A 21148-nucleotide genomic window follows, 5' to 3' on the forward strand; every position below is an offset into this window, starting at 1 on the left:
TTTACTTTGGAGATATAACTACTCCGAAAGAAAGCCATGACTAAACATTTTAATCACTGGACATTTCTTCCATCGTTCACACGAAACATGCAGCCCATACTTTAACGCCCAGCTTTTCACTCAACGTGTAAAAATAAAAACTGTATAAAAATGTTCACTTTTTATGATATAAATGAAAAAGGACATTTGACACAGGACTTGCACTACATACAAAAAAAACGGTCAAATGAACACATTGTCAAGTTGATCAAGCCATTGCATTTATAACCCAAAGATCATTTCAGGCTGCATTTCTTTTAAAAATACTGAGTTGGACGAAAAAGAGAGTATGAAACCCCTTACCAGGTATGGTATTGTCCAAAACGAAGGCAACAGAGCCTCCGACAAACATGGCAGTGGTGAGGAGCACGTTCAACACTTGATCTACGCCAACTATTCCTGCAAATTATGAAAAAAGACAGGGGCTTAGTTACTCTTTAAAAAAACAATTAAATGTCTCTCAATTTCAGTCATATTTCAGTTCCAGAAACACACATTTTGGAATATCCTTACAAACTTATACCAGTTATAGTTCAGTAAATTCCCTCCTAAGACAGCCTGTCAGCGATTTATCCAGAGAAACTACTCACTGGGTGTATTTGCATCTATTGGGTTTGTTTATTCACAAGTCATTCATGGATCAGTCTACAAAGTGTTAGCAGTTTGAATGTAACCGCGACAGAAAATGTCTCAAAATGTTTAAGAGAAGAATGTTTAAGAGTTGGAGGTCCAGATGTGCAAGACTTGGGAAAAAACGATGTGATAAATGTAAATTCTAACAGCAGAAACTGGTCTATTTCTAATCAATAATCAATAATGCGAGTGTGGCTGTGAAGTAACAAAACAACATGGCTGAAAATGTCAGACACAAAAGCAGAGGTTGCGCTAGATTTTGACAAACAAGATTGTAACATTTCCTTCAAAATCCAGTATTACCCGTTGTCCTTTACACATCTCTGACGAGGGGAACTCCCAGACATTTCACTGATTTGTAGGCAAAGTTAGGTTTGGAAACGGTATCATTTCCTTTTGGGAATGTGTTAATTTCCTTTCTCTCTCACTGACCACTTATGACTGACTGTATGAGTTAAACCAAAGTTACTCAGAGTCATAACTCAGTTGTCATAACTCAGTATGTTACTCCTGTTAATCACAAATAATTCATAAGAGGTCCAGGGTACAGAGAATCTTGTGCAGAGGAATATTTGAAATGCTCCATTAAATCTGTACTGAGCTAAATGTGAGTCACGGCCATTGTGTTTCTTGTGTATCTGCCCCCGACTTACCGGTGACCAATGGGTTCTCTTTGAGGTAGCTGGGAAGCGTCAGGCCGAAGAAGATGGAGAAACCGAGAACAAAGAGGTTCCTGGAGGAGTTGAGGTCAACAAACTGCAGGTTGGAGAGTCCCACGGCTGTGATCATCCCAAACAGGGTGCAGAACAGAGCTCCCAGGACGGGGTCGGGCAGGGAGGCAAACAGGGCGCTGAATTTACCCACGAGCCCCAGCAGCACCATCATGGCAGCTCCATACTGAATCACACGTCTGCTGCCCACCTGGGAGACCAATCAGAAATCAGAGGTCAGTTGGAGCAAAGACAGGTCAGCCAGGGCGGGCTACAATATCAATTAAACAAATAATGCTCCCAGCATCCAGTTCATAGCACATGGTAATGTGATGCTACATATTATGTTATTTATAGAACATTATAAAATCGCTGAATGAAAATATTCAATATCCATATGTATAGTATTAGTGACGGATGTTTCCAGGGCATGATTTTGAAGCATCTCAGTGTATTTGTACCTCTACTTTAACAGAATCACACTTTGTACGAAGGGCTAATGGGTAAGGATCAGTGTGTGGAACTTTGAGATTTTTTATTGCAATGTAGGGCTGAAACGATAACGACTGTTCTCATTATGAATTCATGTGACTAAAATGTAATTTATAAATGAGAGAATTGTGAAAAATGCCCATGACAACTTCTTAGAGCCCGAGCAAACATTTTGTCAAACCAACACCCAAAACCCGATCATATTTCATTTTAACAGTGGAAAAGGAAAATATCCTCACATTTAAGAGAATCAGCAAATCAGGTATTTTTTCCGTTGAAAATGGTTAGGGTTAAAACAGTTGAACATTATTTGTCTTTCTTTATATTTTTCACTTATCCTGTTTATTTATTTTACACAAATATACCATCACAGTAAATAAATAACATTATTAATTGCAGTGAGCAAACACTGTTACCTTTGTGATTCCAAGAACGCCTATATTCGGGCTGGAGGAGGTGGAGCCATTTCCTGTCCCGAAAACACCATCCAGCACACAGGAGATCCCCTCCATAAATATCCCCCTACATAGAAAACAATGAAAGTATTTTAATTTCACTTGATTTCCAAACAAACTCAATTATTACAATGATGAACAACAGAGACTATTTGAATTGAAGGGTCACCTATTGATGGCGTGGATGGGGGGTGGAGGAGCACAGGAGAGACGTGCGCAGGCGTAGTAATCTCCGATGGATTCGATGATGCTGGCCACCACAGCGCTCATCATGCCGATCACACCTGCAGCCGTTACTGTCGGGAAGCCCCACTGGACTGTGGAGGTAAAACACAGAGTGGGTCAGAGAGGAGAAACAGCTGCATTCATTATGGTATGATTTACAACACTGAACGGCCTTCCCTCCAACTATTTTACCTTTGGTTCTATTTATTGGTTACCGTCAGTAGAGTCCGGTGAAATATACTTTTTTATATCATAGTTAAAGCATTTTCACATGTTCTTAAGGAGAGAAAAATATTTCGATAAGACTTGGAAAATCGATTACCAGATTTCTTTTTAATCCATTTTCCTCTCAGGGCTCCCTACAAAATTGTCGAACACAGCACAACACCAACAATCTGTTCCTCCTCACAAACACTTACATGGGTATGGTATCTTAAACCACGGGGCAGCTTGGACGATTCCTTGACGCGCATCTGTGCGGGCTTGGTAACCGTATTTGTCTACTTCCGGCGGGAAAACGTCCGTTACAGTGAAAATGAAACACAGCAGCCATGACACGAGGATGGCCATTATGATCTGGGTCAAAGAAACAATGCTTATTAGATATTCATATTGCAGATCAAGTTAAATAAATAAAAACTATTTATTCATTTGAGTCCTGCACAAGTTTGTCTACATGCAACACCAACATATATACACTGAACAAAAATATAAACGCAACACTTTTGTTTTTGCTCCCATTTTTCATGAGATGAACTCAAAGATCTAAAACATTTTCTATATACACAAAATAACCATTTCTCTCCAATATTGTTCACAAATCTGAAAAGATCTGTGATAGTGAGCATAGTGAGATAATCCATCCCACCTCACAGGTGTGGCATATCAAGATGCTGATTAGACAGCATGATTATTGCACAGGGGTGCCTTAGGCTGGCCACAATAAAAGGCCACTCTGAAACGTGCAGTTTTGCTTTATTGGGGGGTCTGGGGGGGTCTGAAAACCCTAGGGTTAAACCCTAACCCTAACATGTCACCCATTGAGCATGTTTGGGATGCTCTGGATCGGCGTATACGACAGCGTGTTCCAGTTCCTGCCAATATCCAGCAACTTCGCACAGCCATTGAAGAGGAGTGGACCAACATTCCACAGGCCACAATCAACAACCTGATCAACTCTATGCGAAGGAGATGGGTGACATGTTACGGTTAAGGTTAGGGTTTAACCCTAGGGTTTTCGGACCCCCCCAATAAAGCAAAACTGCATGTTTCAGAGTGGCCTTTTATTGTGGCCAGCCTAAGGCACACCTGTGCAATAATCATGCTGTCTAATCAGCATCTTGATATGCCACACCTGTGAGGTGGGATGGATTATCTCGGCAAAGGAGAAGTGCTCACTATCACAGATTTGTTCAGATTTGTGAACAATATTTGAGAGAAATGGTTATTTTGTGTAAATAGATGTTTTAGATCTTTGAGTTCAGCTCATGAAAAATGGGAGTAAAAAAACAAAAGTGTTGCATTTATATTTTTGTTCAGTGTATATACACATATATATATATTTATATACGTGTATATACACATACATATATATATATATATATATATATATATATATATATATATATATATATATATATATATATATATATACACACACATACATACATGCATACTTTTTCGCTTCCTGTAAAAACAGCTGCTGGATAAAAAAAGTGCGACACCTATTGGTAAAATATGGTATTCCAATCTAGAACAGTGTTTGGTTTAATGTCAAACTATATAAGAATAATGTAACGTTTAAAAATACTGAAAATAAAGATGCTCCATCTTTAACTTTACCATGACTTAAAACTTTAATCATTTAATCGATTTAACTCATAACAGCGAGAAAATTTAAGTTGTTTGCAGATTTACAGCTTTTCCAAAGTAAAAAAACGAAGCACTTTTTAAGCTTGTCCAGCACGTTTCAACTATGGTAAATTAAATGTGTACGTTTGTGTGCATACATCAGACTAATAGATAACTGAATTTAAGAGAGTTTATATTTAAATGTGTCACCAGATGGCAGGAGAGGACTGGTGGTTCATATACTGCACATACGCATGCAGACAGAAATACTTGCACCTGCTCCAAGGGAGAATTAAATTAGCTCTGAATATTCTTGACTAAGAGGGGAACTCAGTTATTAGTGAGGGCAAGGGGGGAAGATGCTAATAAATAAATTCATCAAACGTGAACATTTACCAGTCAAGAGGCATTAGGCAACAAGCTAAAGTATGTATGTAACTCAGGCCCGCCCCTCCCGACACGCAGATCACGCAGACTGCGTGGGGCCTCACCTCGCGAAGGGGGCCTCATCTGAAGCGCAAATGTGGCGCCGACACACACGACACAGAGGGCCTCATCACATAACTTTGTGTTGGCCAGGCCCTGATGTAACTGTAGGAGGGGTTATGTACTTACAGGGAACATTTTGAAGACCTGCAGCCTGTAGAAAGTCCAGCCTTTCTTGTGCTTGTAGACTGGCAGAGGGAAGTGAACGTTTCTGGCATATTGAGAGAAGAGCAGCACCAAGAAGATAGTCCTGCAGACAGATACATGAACTTGTTATTTTCTCTACACAATATTCTCCTGTGAGGAAGCTTATCGTGTGCTAACATGTTCCAGACATCTACGTCCAACACGGACCCCAGAGGCTTCAAAGCCAATCAATTATCCTAACTGCCGGTGAAAAAGCAAATCAGTGGCACTTACAGGCTCATATCCCCTCTCCCTGTGGAGAGGAACGAGGAGGCCCCCGGCTACAGTGCAAAACAGCCGTGAAACAGCAGGAACTGATGTCACAGCACGTGAATATCACAGCTTTGAAGTGGATCTTCCCCCATGAATCAATCCTCTGTTTCTTACAGTAGGTTCTATCCTTAAGGAAAAACAAACGCTTTCTTTATGGCTCCTGATCAGCTCTATTTTTAACTGTACATATTCTTTGTAAAGGAAGAGCACTCAAAAGTTTATTTGACTGTAAATCAGTCAATGAGCTACAGGCTACCGTGCATCTATAATACTCATATTTGTACAAATGCTTAAGGCAACACTCAAAATATGTAGTATAAAGTATTTTGATGTAAAAAGCTGTCAGTTTAGTTCTGAAATTGGGAAAATGGATGTAGGAGTGCCGAGTTTCAGCGGTTTCCAATGGTGACAAAATGTATTTATAGACACTTCCTACAGCATTGTCTACTACAGTATAGCAGATCGTCGGTATATTTAGTATATTCCTGAATATTTCCACTAACTACCATCTGTATCATCAGTATGTACTGAACATATAAAGGGATCACTAATATTCCCAGATGCAGATTTTTGACACCTGAATGTGCATTTCTTGGTGTAAAGTCTGAACCTACAGCATAGCGATGCCCCAGTGTTTTCCGGCCCTCTCCCCCGCAGCCTGGAACCCAGACAGGCCGATGAGCGTCACGGTCGGGGTGATGGTCAGAGGTCCGATGAATCTCAGCAGGAGCCCAGGCAGACCCAGCGCTCCGATACCCACCTCGATCAAAGATGACACGATGATAGCCCCTTGGATCTGGCAGAACATTGAAATTATAGAGACAGATGTATACGTAATTATGAACAAAATGTATTAATGAAAACAAAAAGCAGGGAAGAAATCAGAATGAGCATGTTGGATTTGTTATTAAAGTGTAACCCAAAAAAAGCAATCCTTAAAGAAATCCTGGGAAATCACATTTAAGGAGCCATTGTTTTCTTGGTTGGAGGAGATGAGGTTACAGAATCAAAATCCTGTTAGTCCTGTCTTAATCCTTCTTTGTGTTCACTCCGCTCACTTTTTATCACATCCTGCTCTCAGACCATTGATGTCTCATTCAACAATTGTATTTGGCCGGATTGAGTTAAGTCTCATTCATGCGTCACATAAAAATCAATTGCTCAAATGGCTTACGCTAACAGAAAAAGGTTAATACAAATTAACAGCTTCTTTCATGGAAACTACACCCTGAAGCCATACAGAATGGGATCTTGATATTTAGAATAGGCCGCTTTATCATCCGCTCACGTAGAGATTTGACTTCACAGACACACAAACATTTAAACTCTGCCATATGAGATACATAACAATATATAAGTTATAAGAGAAAAAAAAAAAATTCCTGTTTAAAACATCCATTGTTGTCTATTTTGATGATAACAAAATAATTGGTCATTGTTCAGAAAGTACTGTTTTCAACCTTTAAAATACAGAGATTACCTGCTTTTCTCCGTTTTATATCATATTAAATCAAATGTATTTGATTTTTAATGGACAACATCTCAAGACTTGGACTTTGAGAAACTGGGATGTTTTTTTGCACTAATTTATAGACCAAACCATTATTTGTAAAAAAAAAACAAGTAGTAGATTATTATTAATGAGTAAAGATTTGTATCTGCTTATGTATCACTAGCAAATGACGAAGTGAACCAAGCGCTGACTACAACAGAACACATCTTCTCAGGCTCCTATTATAGTTACTGTTGATGTAACCTGCATATTGTCTCTTATCTTTCCACTGTCATGCATACACACAGTCCATCCTGAACTGTACAGGAGTGCCCTCTCCTAGTTTATCCATAGTTGTGTAAAAATGTCCATAAGGAGTTATTAAGCTGACTGACATCTTTCTCTCATATTCTCTTGACTTTAGTTTCCTTTACTGACGAACAACAAAATATTTTAAATTCTTTAATTTGTCTTTGGCTCACCTCTCGTATCCTGGGGTGCCAGATGTGCTCTGTGTTCAGAAGCTCTGTGCTGTTGAATAGTGGAACCTCTGATGATGGAAAAGACAGGGAGATGAATAATTAGAAAAGGGGAGAACTTCATTAGCTCACTATATACGTGTGTATTCCCTACAGTCCCTGCAAGCTTTGATGCTGACAACATTTGGGATCAATGTAAACAAAGATCAAAAAACACGTATAATATGTTTTTATCATGTCTACCCTCACAAAGCAGACCGAGGTAGACATGAAATACATCGGTTCCTATCATCATTATTCTCAAAATTCAATCAACAGACCCAGTATACCAAAAGGGACAACATACAACATACTTAAAAAAAAAAAAAAAGGAAATACATGCAGACAATTCTTCTAACCATTTAAATATGATAAATGATAGCTCGATAATCCGTTTTGCCAGCAACAAACAGATCTAAAAAGGAAGAATTTCAATCCGTTTGATGTTATTTCTATTGAGAAAGCTCTTTAGTTACCTCCTGTGTTATTACACTTCCATTTGTCCAGTGACAGGATTGCTCTGGCTGGTGCAAGGAAGGCAAAAGCACTGGCCTGAAACAAAGGCAACCTAAACAAAGGAAAGCACTGTTAAAAAAAAACATGTATATTCACTTAAACTTATAACAAAGGAGTGTTCAAATCAAGTGTAGAAAGCAGGGTCACTGGGCGACATCATTTCAGGTGAGTCATCATTGTGGGATAAACAGTTGATGAACGTATGTGAAGTAAGAATAACCCTGAGCTTTTGTCCGGATAATGTAAGACCACATGATCCGGTAGGGAGAATAATTATTGATATCACAAATGCTCTCCTTCCCCTCTTATCTTCCTCTTTTCACTCAAACTATCCCACACCCACTACACACTAAAGTACATGATATATTTGCTAACCGTCTTAAAGATCCAGAAACTAGTCCGCAACATTCTACAGTAAGGCTGACCTCTAATGAACTGTAATAAGCGGTGGTGGCAGTATAGGGATATCAAAAAAGATCAAACGATAGAGAACGATACAAAAACTCCTATGAGGTCATACAAGTTCAAATGCAATGAACATCTATAAAGGCTGTGAATAAGTTGAAAAAAAGGGATCAAGGACATTTATGTTCTTAAGAAAGAGGAAGTGAAGATATAGTATTTAGTACACCTGCTTATTTGAAGTTCAACCTGTCCGCTGACTACAAACTGATTTCCAAATGTTATGTATTTTCACATAAAACATGACAAAAATCACATTGGGATAGACCCATTGTTGTGTGCGTGTAATTATAACCCTTTTGTAAAGCTGCTTGTTTCCAATGAGTCTGACTCGTGTCAGAAAGCAAGGAAAAGACCAAGAGAAAGATGCCAGAGATCATACAATGTCCCGTTTGTTGCTATGACAGCATGCTGCACATCGACTTCACATACACAAAAATGACTGTTCCACTATTATCTGTAGACATGTTGCTACTTGGTTTGCGTAATGGGTTGGTTTTCAACTGGTCATGCTAACAAAGGTAACCGTCTTCTTGACTTGTTGTAATGGCACTTGATGCAACTAAGATATGGCGTGAGTCCCAGCTCCGAGATCTGACTTCCTGTGTAAATGGAACACAACATTAAAAACAAATGCTATTGAGTTGCATTATGGGAAGTGAAGTGCATTGTTGAATTTTGAGCCATACTGTGTCAGAGACTGAAAGGCATTATATTTGTATCTTTTTGCAACAATTTTGGCTATTAATTTGAAACGTGAAAGGACGGCATGGGACCCTGGCAGCTGTTTGCAATGCGGTTTTAATTTAAAATTTGACAGAAAATCTAAAACAGAGGATCCTAAAAAGGAAAACAAATGTAGAAAAAAACAAGATAAGACAATGCTTGCAGACCATTTACCATTTATGGAGTGCACCAGTCAAGGACATGCAATTGGTGTCAAAAAGAACAGCGAGTATCTGTCTGTTTGGGTTTGTGTAGAGGGAAAATGACTCAAAAAACATCAAAGGTAGGAAAAGCACTGAGAGGGAAACATGACAGAAGAAGGGAGGAGGAAAATGTGAGGGGTGAATATTATGGGAAATATTTTCAGGCAGGTGCTTATTCAACCGATTGTAATTAATCTTGGAAGAACCGAGTCAAATGAAGAGTTCCTGGTATGGCTTCAAGCAGGCTACTCCCTTCTTGGCTAATATGGTGCAAAAAAAGACATGTGACTGTGTTTAATTGATTATAGCTTGTCCAGTCACGCAATCATTGAACTTGTAGGTCCCCCCTCTGGTCAGCGGTCAAATTCGTTTCTAAATTCTCTCCATCCTCTTCTCTGTTGTCTCAATTATGAAACAAAAAGCTTCTTCTTGGGAGGTTTACTTTCTACAACTTTCTACAACATCATATGAACAAAACAAGGAACTACAATTATCATTTAATGCATACAAGAGAACTGTCACTGCTTTATTTATATGTGAGATATTTACAATACAAATATGTATTCAATCTGAGTAATAAAAGGACGTGTATGCATATACTAAAATATGTGCACACACAAACACACTTAAGCCCACTCCAAAGTGACATGTAGAGGGAGGATGGAGAAAGAGGTACTTCATGTCGACAATGACCCTCCTCTTTAAGTGGTTCTTAGAGATGAGAGGGAGAAGAAAGGGGAGAGAATAGAAAGGGTGGAGGTGAGGAAGTGAAAGACAGAATAAAATGTACGAATTGTAGAAAACCTGTAAATACAAACTGTATGCCTGGGGGTGTGTTTGTTATTTAGGACAGCCTTTCCCTAAGTATTTAGAGACAGTGATGTGAGTATACCTGCAGCCCAGTGTAGTCTGAAGCAGGGTGGTGATCCCCACGCAGAAGAAGATGGTCCCAATGAGCTGGCTGATGACCCACTGATCAAAGCCCACGCACATCGCATCAGCCAGGAGAAACGGCACAGCGATGGTTCCACTGAAACACGTCAGGTAGTGCTGCAAGACAAGAAGCCACAGTCAGCGGGGGGATGTGACAGTCAGTACTTACGGATACTGATTGTATCCTCAGCACAAAAACACCATAGTTATAGAGCATGTTCCAAAAATACATCAATCATCAGTATAAACCTTTTTTCTTTAAGATCCTTATCTTATAGGTAAATGTATAAAACTCCTACCCGTTTGCAAATAGCCTTGTGATTCCCTTTTAGTTAAAAACATATTAATGCCACACATATTGTGCCAGGAGAATAACAAGTCATTTGTTTTTTGAACAGTGTAGCTGTGTTTAAACCACTTCACATGTTGCCTTATTACTTTAATAGAACCAATGGTGACCCTCTGGCTTGATTTGAATCTTTTAGGAGGTTTGTCCTGAAAAGGTCCATCCATTTTGGAAAACATTTACTGCTAAAAGTGTTGTTCTTTAACAGCTCATTTGGTATATAGGTGAACAAAACACACAATTATCCTGCTCAGGAGAAATATGAAGGAGTTTCACCTTTTGATGAAATCACCTGAAAAAACCTAACTATGAGATAACCAGCAATAACAGGCTGACTCACTTTCATGGTTTTTACAATTCCCTGTAATACATAGCTCTCTGATCACCATTCTTTCATTGCCATCAGCATGACTGTTACTATGTCTCCACAATACTGCTCCCGGTCTAATCTTCATCCACCTTACCCACCCTGACTGCCTTGTGTAGGTGAAACCCCTGAATCTAAAGAAATCTTGCTCAACTAAGAAAAAACTGAACAAAGAAGCAGGCAGATTCATATCTATGCTTCTCTCCTTAACAATTTTGCATTTATTGTTTGTTATCAGCTGTATAAGTTACATATTCCTTAGTTTGGGCAATGTGTTTAAATTAAGATATATCTACATTTGTATCTACATTTATATCCAATTAATATAGTTGTGAAAAATGAAGGTGAGTAACAGTGTTAAATGAAGTGGTATATATACCCATCACCCTTTGCTAATCTGTCTCAACAGACAGGCCAATATGTTCTTTGGCCTTTTGAGCCAGAACATTCAGAGCAGTATCAAGCCAAAAATATTATCCAATGAGTGGATTTGTGTCCAGATGTACACTTCTAAATGTATGTTATAACTGTCTTCAGGTAAAGCAGTATTAAGTGTTTTGTACGACTGTCTAATTTGGAGGATGACTTAGCCTTGGTGAATCTTTCCCTTAGACATTGTGATCACGCAGTGAAAACATTACAACACTGAACCTCCAGCATGACGATTATTGTGTTCATATGACTATTTTTGTGTCTGACGTCCGGTTGTGCAATAAGTATTGTTGACAGTCAGAGGAAAAATACTACATTGAGGTGACAAGTACGACCACAGTGAAGGATTTGACAAAGCCGGATGTAGTGGCCAATTGTACAGGACGAGTGAGTGCATGTTTTCGCTCTCATATCGTGAGAGACCTTCGCCTATACAGTAGATCAGGGGTTTTCAAAGTGTGGGTAGGTGAGCCTCCCCTCAGAGAACATAGGAACAGCCGCGCCCCCCCTCCCAATTATTATTGCTGTTATTATTATTATTATCATTGTTGTTGTTGCTATAATGCAGGAGTATTCAATTGCATTTCAAAGAGGTCCAGTAAGAGAAAATGTAATTAAATGCTCTGTTTTCGCTGTCTACCTTCCGCCATTTGAAATTACTCCGACTGTTTCTCTCATCTTGTCTCGTCTCTGTGTGTGTTTGAATCTATCGGGCTGACTGCACCGATTTGATTGGCTGAGTAGCGTCACCTCCTTAAAACATTAAACAATAACTTTTTAAAACCTTTTTATTTTTATGTTTTAAACATATTGTATAAAACTCCCCCACTACTTGGACTATTCCTTGCACCCCTCTAGAATAAGCCCGAATGGTGTCAACCATATTGCATCAGTAACGTGCACTTGTTGTTATAACAAGATCGCAAGGACGCTGGTAGTGATCGGAAAATTGAGTGTTGTTCAGTTTGTGTGTTGTGGAACATGCGTGTGTGAGCATGAAAATATACCACACACCCAATTGCAATTGCATGTTCAATTCACTACCCTGGAAGTTAATACAGTTGTTAAAGTTGGAACAGCCTGTGGACAGCCGTTCTTCCTTGCATGTCAGTCGCCGACACCTTCTTACAGAGGAAAGGCACATCTAGCTGCAGCACGACCCGTATATTTCCGCACGCCGTGTGGTCAAGACATTTTTTTTAACATTTTCAACATGGTGATAAATCCTTATATGCTCCCGGCAACACACTGAACGTCAACTTTGCCTCCTTATTACACTCACCCCTACTGTAATGGGAACAATGAGTCTGCGTCTTTGTTGCACACTGGAATACACGCAGATTATACTCTGGCTGCAGCCTTTACCGGTACTCGCTTTTGATCAAAGTCAATGCGGGAAACCTGCACTCACACAGGTAGGTGGAGGTGAAGGGAATGAGCACTTTTACAGCCTTTTTGGCGAGGTGGGGGAACTCACTGTCCACAGACAGCCACAAGTGGGCAAGTGTCACTTTACTCGTCTTTTTCTCGTTCTTTTGTGTCTCACGCTGCGCCTCCCCTGAAGCTCTCTGGCGCCCCCCAGGGGAGGCGCGCCTCACACTTTGAAAACCGCTGCAGTAGATGACTGACATTAGACACTGCAAATGAGCCATGACACAAAAGCCAGTAGATCTACCTGTAAGCCTAAGAACACACACAGGTACCAGGGTGGGGTGTCTTCAATGGTATAGATCATATCCATCCTCAGTGCGTCAACACTGTCTGTGCTTTCCAACGTCTCAGACATTGAGCTCTACACATACACACACACACACACACACACACACACACACACACACACACACACACACACACACACACACACACACACACACACACACACACACACACACACACACACACACACACACACACACACACACACACACACACACACACACACACACACACACACACACACACACACACACACACACACACACACACACACACACACACACACACACACACACACACACACACACACACACACACACACACACACACACACACACACACACACACAAAGAAATAAGATCGATGTCATGTCAATTCAAAACGTTTTTAACATGTTTAATTTGTCCTGTAACACTTCAGACTGTTCATGTCAAGTGTTTATGAGAAAAAAGCACATCTTAGCTGATTTTTTATGAATGTAAAACTAAAAACAGGAAAGTGATAGAAAAATCCATTAGAAAAGAAAAATGCACAGTCACAGTGACTGGGGGAAAAGAGGGAGCGTCACACGGAGACTGTTTGAGAATCTGTGCCTGCAGGTGTTTGTGTTTCCCTTACATGTCATTTGTTAGACGCTTTTATCCAAAGTGACTTACATACATTCAGCACTGTGGACAATCCCCATAGGAGCAATTTGGGGTTAAGTGTCTTGACATGCTGACTGCAGTGGGACTCGAACTTGCTATCACCTGATTTGAAGTCCAGCACAATTTCCACTGAGCCACAGCCTCTCACTTTCCCTGCTTTAAATACTAAGAATGAGGTAAATCGTGAAATATACCATCCGAGATATTACATATTATTATACAAACTAACCACTTTCAATAATTCGTCAAAAAACATGAATAAAGGAGGAGAAGCCACAGTGAGCTGTTGGAGAGTTGTGCTCTGCTGTTGGGTGGGATGCTACTCTGACTCCCTTAATAACAGTGTGCGTTTGTTTAGTTGCAATGTAAACGGACACGCCAGCTGATTTTCTGTTGCATTTTCTGAAGAAAAGCTACTCAAGTTTGTGTGGGCTGAAAAACACACTTGATGTTACTACAGTAACCACAAGTTATAAACTCACTAGGACTGAAATCTGAGGGATTACATCTTAAAAATGTTGGGGAAAGATCAGGAACTAAATGGAAAGCCATTGAAAGTGCGATTGCAAGTAAGCTTTTGGAACCATGTGACTATCTGTAGAGGGTTTCACTTCTTCATTTTCTAACTCCAGTTACCTTCTCTGCTCCTTGATTATCTTTAGTGTAGATGGCCATCAGCTCTGTGTTCTCAGTATCCTGGTCTCCACTGGCCCCGCCCACGCCGTTAACCACCACCTTAACACACAAACAGACATGCATAATTACAATGTATTAAGAAAGACTGCAGATACTGGCAGTATAGACAAAATGCTGCAAGACCTGCAAGAGCTGCAGAACCACAACAAAAGATTAAAGATAAAGAGTGTCAGGGTCCGACTGTATGCTAAGCTGTCGACTCTAAAGTCTAATGAACAAAGAAACTATAAAAACCAGTCAGAGTTGGAGTTTAAATCCTTGTATGTCACCACATGATTATTTTATCATATCAGACATTTGTGTGAATGTGTCATTATTAGCTAAGAATTACTCGAAGCGTTCCGGAGAATGGGGAACGATGAATGACACTCGAAAAACCTTATGGCTTAAAAAGCTGCAAGCTGCACATGGACATTGGTTTCCTACAGTATGCAAACTTCTCGCTTTACAAACAAATAAGTTCTGCCCACTGTGTGTGCAAGTCTGTGTGATTAAATTAAGTGTGTGCTTTTCCTGTATTTCCGGAGAGCATCTGTGTCACAGCACACATTATGATTTAAACTTCGCTAGTAATAAGCAACGAATATTCGGCGCGGGGGAGGGGGGGGTGGGTTGTAATCCACAGCGAATATTCGGTACGCATGTATTTCGGTGTATTCAAGGCATTCATTTTGTTGTTCTACAGTATTGTTGTTTTATAGTTATTTGTTAATGTAAATAACCCAATTTGTGTTCTTTGAAATTGAATGAGATATTGCATTGTGTTTGTTACTTTCGTTGCAGTTGTATATGTGCCTAAAAAAAAGAACAAATACGATTATCCGAATAACGAAATTGAAAACCGAATAGTAGGCCAATGACCGAATATTCGGGTACAGCCCTAATGCAAAGTCGCTAATAAATCAACTGCCAGCACCCTGTCTTCACTGCGTTGTTAGAGTGATGTATACAGACCTCAGTGTCCTGAAAGCAGTGCTCAGTGTGTCTTTGCTCAAACCTGCAATAAATAAGGACTTGGCCTCTTTGCAGGTGTCATATTTGCGGGTTAGGGTTACGGTAAAGTGGGAAAAAGTAATCAATCGGCTGAATGACACAAAGAGCCTACATATAACTAAGGGAGGGGGCGTCACACTGGTTTTTAGGCATTGTTAATGGGAACAAAAATATTTAAGCTTTAAGGAATTAAAAAATGAATATTAGCCAATTAACTTAATGTATCAATATTAATAGTCTTTCTGCAGAAAGTTGCCTTTTCATTAAAGACCAGAAAAGAGTTAAAAATATATACTTTGGTATTTCCATTCACTGGATTTCTTTTATTGGTTTTGTTTGATCATTTTCACAAAACAAAGATACCAACACCCATCTTAAAAAGGTGTTTAATTAGAGTTTGCCTTGCCCTGTCTTTTAACACCTGTTCAAAACTTTGGATTCCCACACTGGATTGTGCCAACTTTCAAAAACATTTATTTATCCGAAACTCTTGAGTCACCCTGAACTAATATAATAACTTGATCTCCATGTTCACTAAAGAAAGGAAATGTATCCGGCAGTTGCGATTGATGGTTCCTCGTCACGACATGCGGCGTGTTCTGCTGCGTTAGCTCAGCGCGACATTGGCCCTTCTCTACATCTTCATTGGAAACAAAGGATTTAAGCACAAAAACACAGCATGTGTACAGCTACTAGACCCGTTCATGGTTTTGTCTTAGTGTTTTATAATATTATAAACATCCAAATAACACGTTTGATTACCGGAATAGGGTAGAAATCTGCGCCATGCTTGCTCTCCTCTTCAAGTTTTCCTCCCTCACTGCTGCTGTCCATGGACTTAGAAGTGGTGTTCTGTCCCACACCCATCCTTGTGTCCTTCTCCTCCTCTGTCGGTCTTTTGTCTCGCTCCGGTGTGAATGCAGTAGATGAATCGTTCAGTCCGATTACATCGCAGAGGACTGCCTCATCTGCTTGGAAATGGAAAGACATACAAACAGAGAGATTAATATCTCGATGTATTTCTTTATGGGCCCTAATATCCTAATCCTGAGAGGCTGCCAGGCCGCACTTCTTGCTGATTAGAAACTTATGTCAGCTCTCTTGTTGTTTTTGTCCCGTCTATTTTGGATGACAAAAGTATGTTAACGGTAACAATTTACCATATATGAAGGAAAGAGAGAGCTCAATATGCCGCATCAAATAGTGAAGCATGAACACATGTTTGATGGAAAGGATGAACAGAGTGATTATAGATGAAGATGATTGAAAGGCAAGAGAGATGATGTCAGTTTGTCTTAAAGTGGTAGAGGTATTTTCTACTTTCTGGTGGTAGAACCTGTCGGTTTGGTGGTTGCTTGTCGGTGGGTAGATTATAAAAAAAAAGAGTTTAAGCTCTCATAACTTGACTACTGTGGTTAATTAATAAATGTAGAATTTAAACATGTTATCAAATAGTTTGATAATTGAGTAATCATGTACGTTTAACCAAAATTGCCAAAAGTTGTTTTAGTTCTAGCTTCTCAATTGTGAAGATTAATGGATTTGCTTTATCTAATGTCATACACATTAATAATAGTCTTAGTTTTTGTATTAACGACATTTTATAGACTTTTATTTGCAGAATGATCAAATAATGAATCTGCAGAATAATTACTCCTAAAAGTAATTGTTAGTTGCCGCTCTACAACAATCCTTAAATAATAAAAAAAAAGATGATCATTTGTTCTCTTTCAAATAAAAGTGTCAAGGTTTATGTTTTAATCCATGTCCCCAACAGGTTTGAGAACTGAGGAGAAAGCAAATTCACAGAGAGGTGAAATAATGCAAGGAGTTGGAAAAGAGTGAACCATGGACGGATGTTTGGTGGAGAGGAGTACGTTTGTCCTAGAAGGGATGGAGCACTATAGGCTAATTCCTCATGGTGTGTGTTTTGTGTAAGACAAACCGTAAGTTATGTAGCATTATCCGACACCTGAGCTTTGGCTGACAATCCCTTTGTAACAGTCAGTGCCTCTTGTTCAATCTATCACTAACTGTCAGTTACCAAACGTATTAGAACCAGAAGTATGAGAAAGTTGGAATAAATATTTTGCCACACACTGGATTAAGTGAGCATTGCTGATATAAAGTGACGCACACAAAGACACAAGAATATCAGGTTCTATTGAGAAGAGGTGTTGAAACCGAAAAGATTCTAAAGGATCACTGAGGCCTTCAGATGTTGACCTTGGCCTTTACGTAAATATTCTTTGACAGGCGACCTATGGATCCGGTTTCCTTCATACCCCTGGGCACCAAAGCAAAGCGAGTTTATTACATGAAAGGTAATATCATATTTATCATACTAAGAAATTAAGCAAACGCTTCACAAAACACAAACTAAGTAACCATGTGCTTGTTTGTTAGATCATCATTTTCTCATTTACCATTATACGCCTGCTTAGATGGTAGGAGAGGAGTATGACATCCATTGCTTTTCATAATCTGATCATTTGTGCTTAACATACTTTTAAAAGTTTTAAAAGAGTGCTTGTGTCTACAACCAATTAGGTCTTTTTCGGTATAGTGGCCAAAATAAGACCCAAATTACCAAATCTACTGTAAAAAAATAAAAGAATAAAAATGAAACCGCAAGAGTAACTGTTACTTTTAGTTTAACTTAATTATTTACTATCTGGCAAGATGTAAACATTTCAAGAAAACATTTAGCCCGAGACCGTTGACTCCGTTAATTAATTATTGATCGTTCATGGTAAAAGAAAAGGCCCATAAAGATTTGAAGATGAATTGACACAACATAATGTAAGAGGCAATGATACCTAGCCTTATATTTATTTTTTCCAAAAGTAATTTAATTTGTTTAAATTGTAAAATGTTGGGATAGGTGTAATACCTAGCTGACACATCCCATCACTCCTGTCAAGCTGGGCGGCTGGGAGCATCTGTGTGGAAGGGGCAAGAGATAGGGGGAAGGAGGAGGTAGAAGAAAGAGAAGAAGAAAGGAAAGAGAAGAAGAGAAGGGGGAGGAGGCAAAGGAAGGAGGAGGAGGAGGCGAGACATAAGTTAATTTGACAGACAGCATTTAATCACAAGCAAAAGTTAGTGTGTATCGTATGACTGATGTGTTCATTAAAACTCAGATTCTTAGGTGAAATATGGCTTTAGGGAGACGGTAAGAGTTCCAATTAGGTCTTCCACATACAGTATGAAGGTCGCCTGTACTTTTAGAAAGGACAGAAAGAAAACCATGAAGCCAGGCAAGCCTAGGCAAACTGCCAAGTCATGATGGACTCGCTAATATAGGCCTTTAATTTATCTTCACACTTAAAAAGACATGCCATTTAAGAGGTTCTGTTTAATTTAAAGAAGAACTGTTGATCAAATACTTACTTAGAGTTATGTATACATATTCCTGTGTTTTTATATTATAAAACAGACACAAAGGAATGTGCAATGGGGCTCATTCATAAAAGATCATTTTGCTTTTTAAGAATGCGACTTTTGTTTCTTGTGAATTTGGCCCTTATACTTAAAGAAAATAATTAAATTAAGACATACGCTAGGCAAGAAAAATGAGCAGTCACATGATCTTTTAAGATTTTAAACCGTGATGAAAAAGATCTGAGGCTGACCATCCAATTCACTATTCATGTTTTAAAACATTTAAAAGATTTTAAAGTCCTGTCTCCAGTATCAAAATGATAACATTTACAGGTATACTGCAAACTGCACAGCAGAAAGGCAGAACTGAGTACGCATTTATATGTTATCACAATAACTATAATTCTCGCTATATTCAACCTTTTGTCCACATATAGTGCAGCCCGGCTAGCATAATGTTGGCCCAATCTTAAACAAAGGAGACCAATCCTTAGTCAATGTCATGGTTAGAAAATCAACCCAAAGTTAGCCTGTCAGATCATTTCTGCATACTGCACAGCATTGAAATCACACACCGAGTGCTGCCTCGCCTCAGGCTCTCTCAGTACTGAGTCAGTTGTGAGATGTGGAGTGTGACAAAGTATCCCAGCAACCTCTGTGTGATAAAAACTCAGATGAGGCTACTTTAGCATGACCGTTCCCTTTATACATCCATGAGCATGACATTGTCTCAAAAGCCCTTTTCTGCTTGTTGTCCAAGACACTAAACACACACATTCACACGAAGGAGAAAACAAGAAACACAGGGAACTGTTGTGAGAGAAGAGAGAACTGAAAGCAAACCAATGTAACCGAGGGGAATTCTGCAGTTTCATAAACAATAAATAACTTTTCACAATATGTTAAAGACAACATTTAAAAAGGAAAAAGGCAAGAAGTGTGTGTTTGTGTGTGTGTGTGTGTGTGTGTGTGTGTGTGTGTGTGTGTGTGTGTGTGTGTGTGTAAAAGACTTTTAGAGGAAGAAGCAAAAAGAAAGGAGCGCAGAAAACGAACTAGAGCGAGGTGCAACAAAGGCAACTGCAATGGTAGTTTTAAGTCATCCCAGAAAAAGCAGACCGGATCTATAACTATGGAAACCTGATCTGTGGCTCCTGTGCAGGCTTGTACCTTCCAAGTGTTGGCTGGTTCATCTCTAATGCATAATGTGTGTGTGAGCGTGCTTACATAAGTACTTGTTTGAACTGCATACTATCCAGATGTCAGTCTAAAGTTCACACAAATTCTAAAATGCATGTCAAACTCAAGGCCCGCGGGATTTGCCCCTTGGTGGATTTAATTTCAGCCCGCAGGATCATTTCTAATTACTATTAGATCTGGCCTGCCGGTATATTGCACGCACACCTTCATTCAATCCTGAGGATTTCCCCAGCTCAGAGCCTGACCCCAAACATTAATGAACTTGCACCCAAGATGAGGTGCCAAGTGTCTGGCTTGAACTAGCATCACAGAGCAGCACAATGAGTTTACATGGATGTTTCTTTTTGCACTTTCTTTCTTACGACAACAAGGTATGTTTGGTTTTTCTTTGAGGGAAATAGTTTTTTTGAAGCTGTTGTTGGCCTTTGGAAAAATGTAATCATAAGAAATGACTCCGGAAAAGCTGCAGATAGAGCCATAAGAAATGAATGCAACTGATTATTTAATGTTTAATGTTGTTTTTATAGGCAATAATTTAAGCTTTGTTAGTTCCAGGTTTAAAATGTGCAATAAGTTCATTTCAATAAATTTTGCAATAAACATTGAACCAGTCCTGCCCTCGACTAGTACCCATTTTTTTTTATTTTGACCCACTGTGTATTTGAGTTTGACCCTGCTTTAGAGTAATGAGAAAGTTGTCAGAATTTGTGGAATTTCTACAATCTCACAAAAAAAGTGTTGAATTCCCACACACTGTCAGCACATAGTCCATTGAAAAGGACTAAGTTCTTCATGTTGCTGACTTTGGCGGATCAAAGATGTTAAGTTTACAATGACGTAAAATACAAGTAGCACAAAATCATCACACTTGAACAGCAGGAACAAAGAGGATAAATGTTTCCATTATTAGAATAATGGCCAATTCAAGCTACAGCTAAAAGATGTTTAGCCACTGCCACTGACTGAACAAGCAAAGAAGAACAATTGTAAACTTCTGAGTCAACACATTAACAACTGACAAAATCATCCCTTAAGTGCGACTATCATCAAAGCCGACTGAACCAGGTGTGATGGAAAGTTACTACTGACTACAGGAAATAACAGAAGAACGCTAATGCTTATCATTGTTAGCTGTGAATAATACGCTGGAATGTTTCACGGCGAACAATACAG

The 21148-nt window shown here is 39.2% G+C and overlaps 1 protein-coding gene across 8 annotated transcripts in view; it reads right to left on the reverse strand.

The window, feature by feature from the left end:
• Positions 1–21148, reverse strand: part of slc23a2 (solute carrier family 23 member 2) — a 39866-nt gene that overhangs the window by 4069 nt on the left and 14649 nt on the right. For 2 of the 8 annotated variants that reach the window (XM_079690848.1, XM_079690847.1), the window contains exons 2-15: positions 18291–18339; positions 16160–16365; positions 14345–14443; positions 13021–13137; positions 10160–10317; positions 7837–7928; positions 7325–7392; positions 5965–6146; positions 5021–5141; positions 2974–3130; positions 2499–2646; positions 2291–2396; positions 1326–1593; positions 343–438 (exon numbers count right to left, since the gene is read on the reverse strand). In XM_079690848.1, coding sequence (XP_079546974.1) covers positions 343–438; positions 1326–1593; positions 2291–2396; positions 2499–2646; positions 2974–3130; positions 5021–5141; positions 5965–6146; positions 7325–7392; positions 7837–7928; positions 10160–10317; positions 13021–13137; positions 14345–14443; positions 16160–16365; positions 18291–18339 — 1867 coding nt within the window. Of the gene's footprint in view, positions 1–342; positions 439–1325; positions 1594–2290; positions 2397–2498; positions 2647–2973; positions 3131–5020; positions 5142–5964; positions 6147–7324; positions 7393–7836; positions 7929–10159; positions 10318–13020; positions 13138–14344; positions 14444–16159; positions 16369–18290; positions 18340–21148 lie in introns of all 8 variants that reach the window. The other 6 variants (XM_079690846.1, XM_079690845.1, XM_079690851.1 and 3 more) reach the window with 3 other exon arrangements.

This window comes from Notothenia rossii (genome assembly GCF_949606895.1).
Source record: "Notothenia rossii genome assembly, chromosome: 6".
NCBI lineage: Eukaryota > Metazoa > Chordata > Actinopteri > Perciformes > Nototheniidae > Notothenia > Notothenia rossii.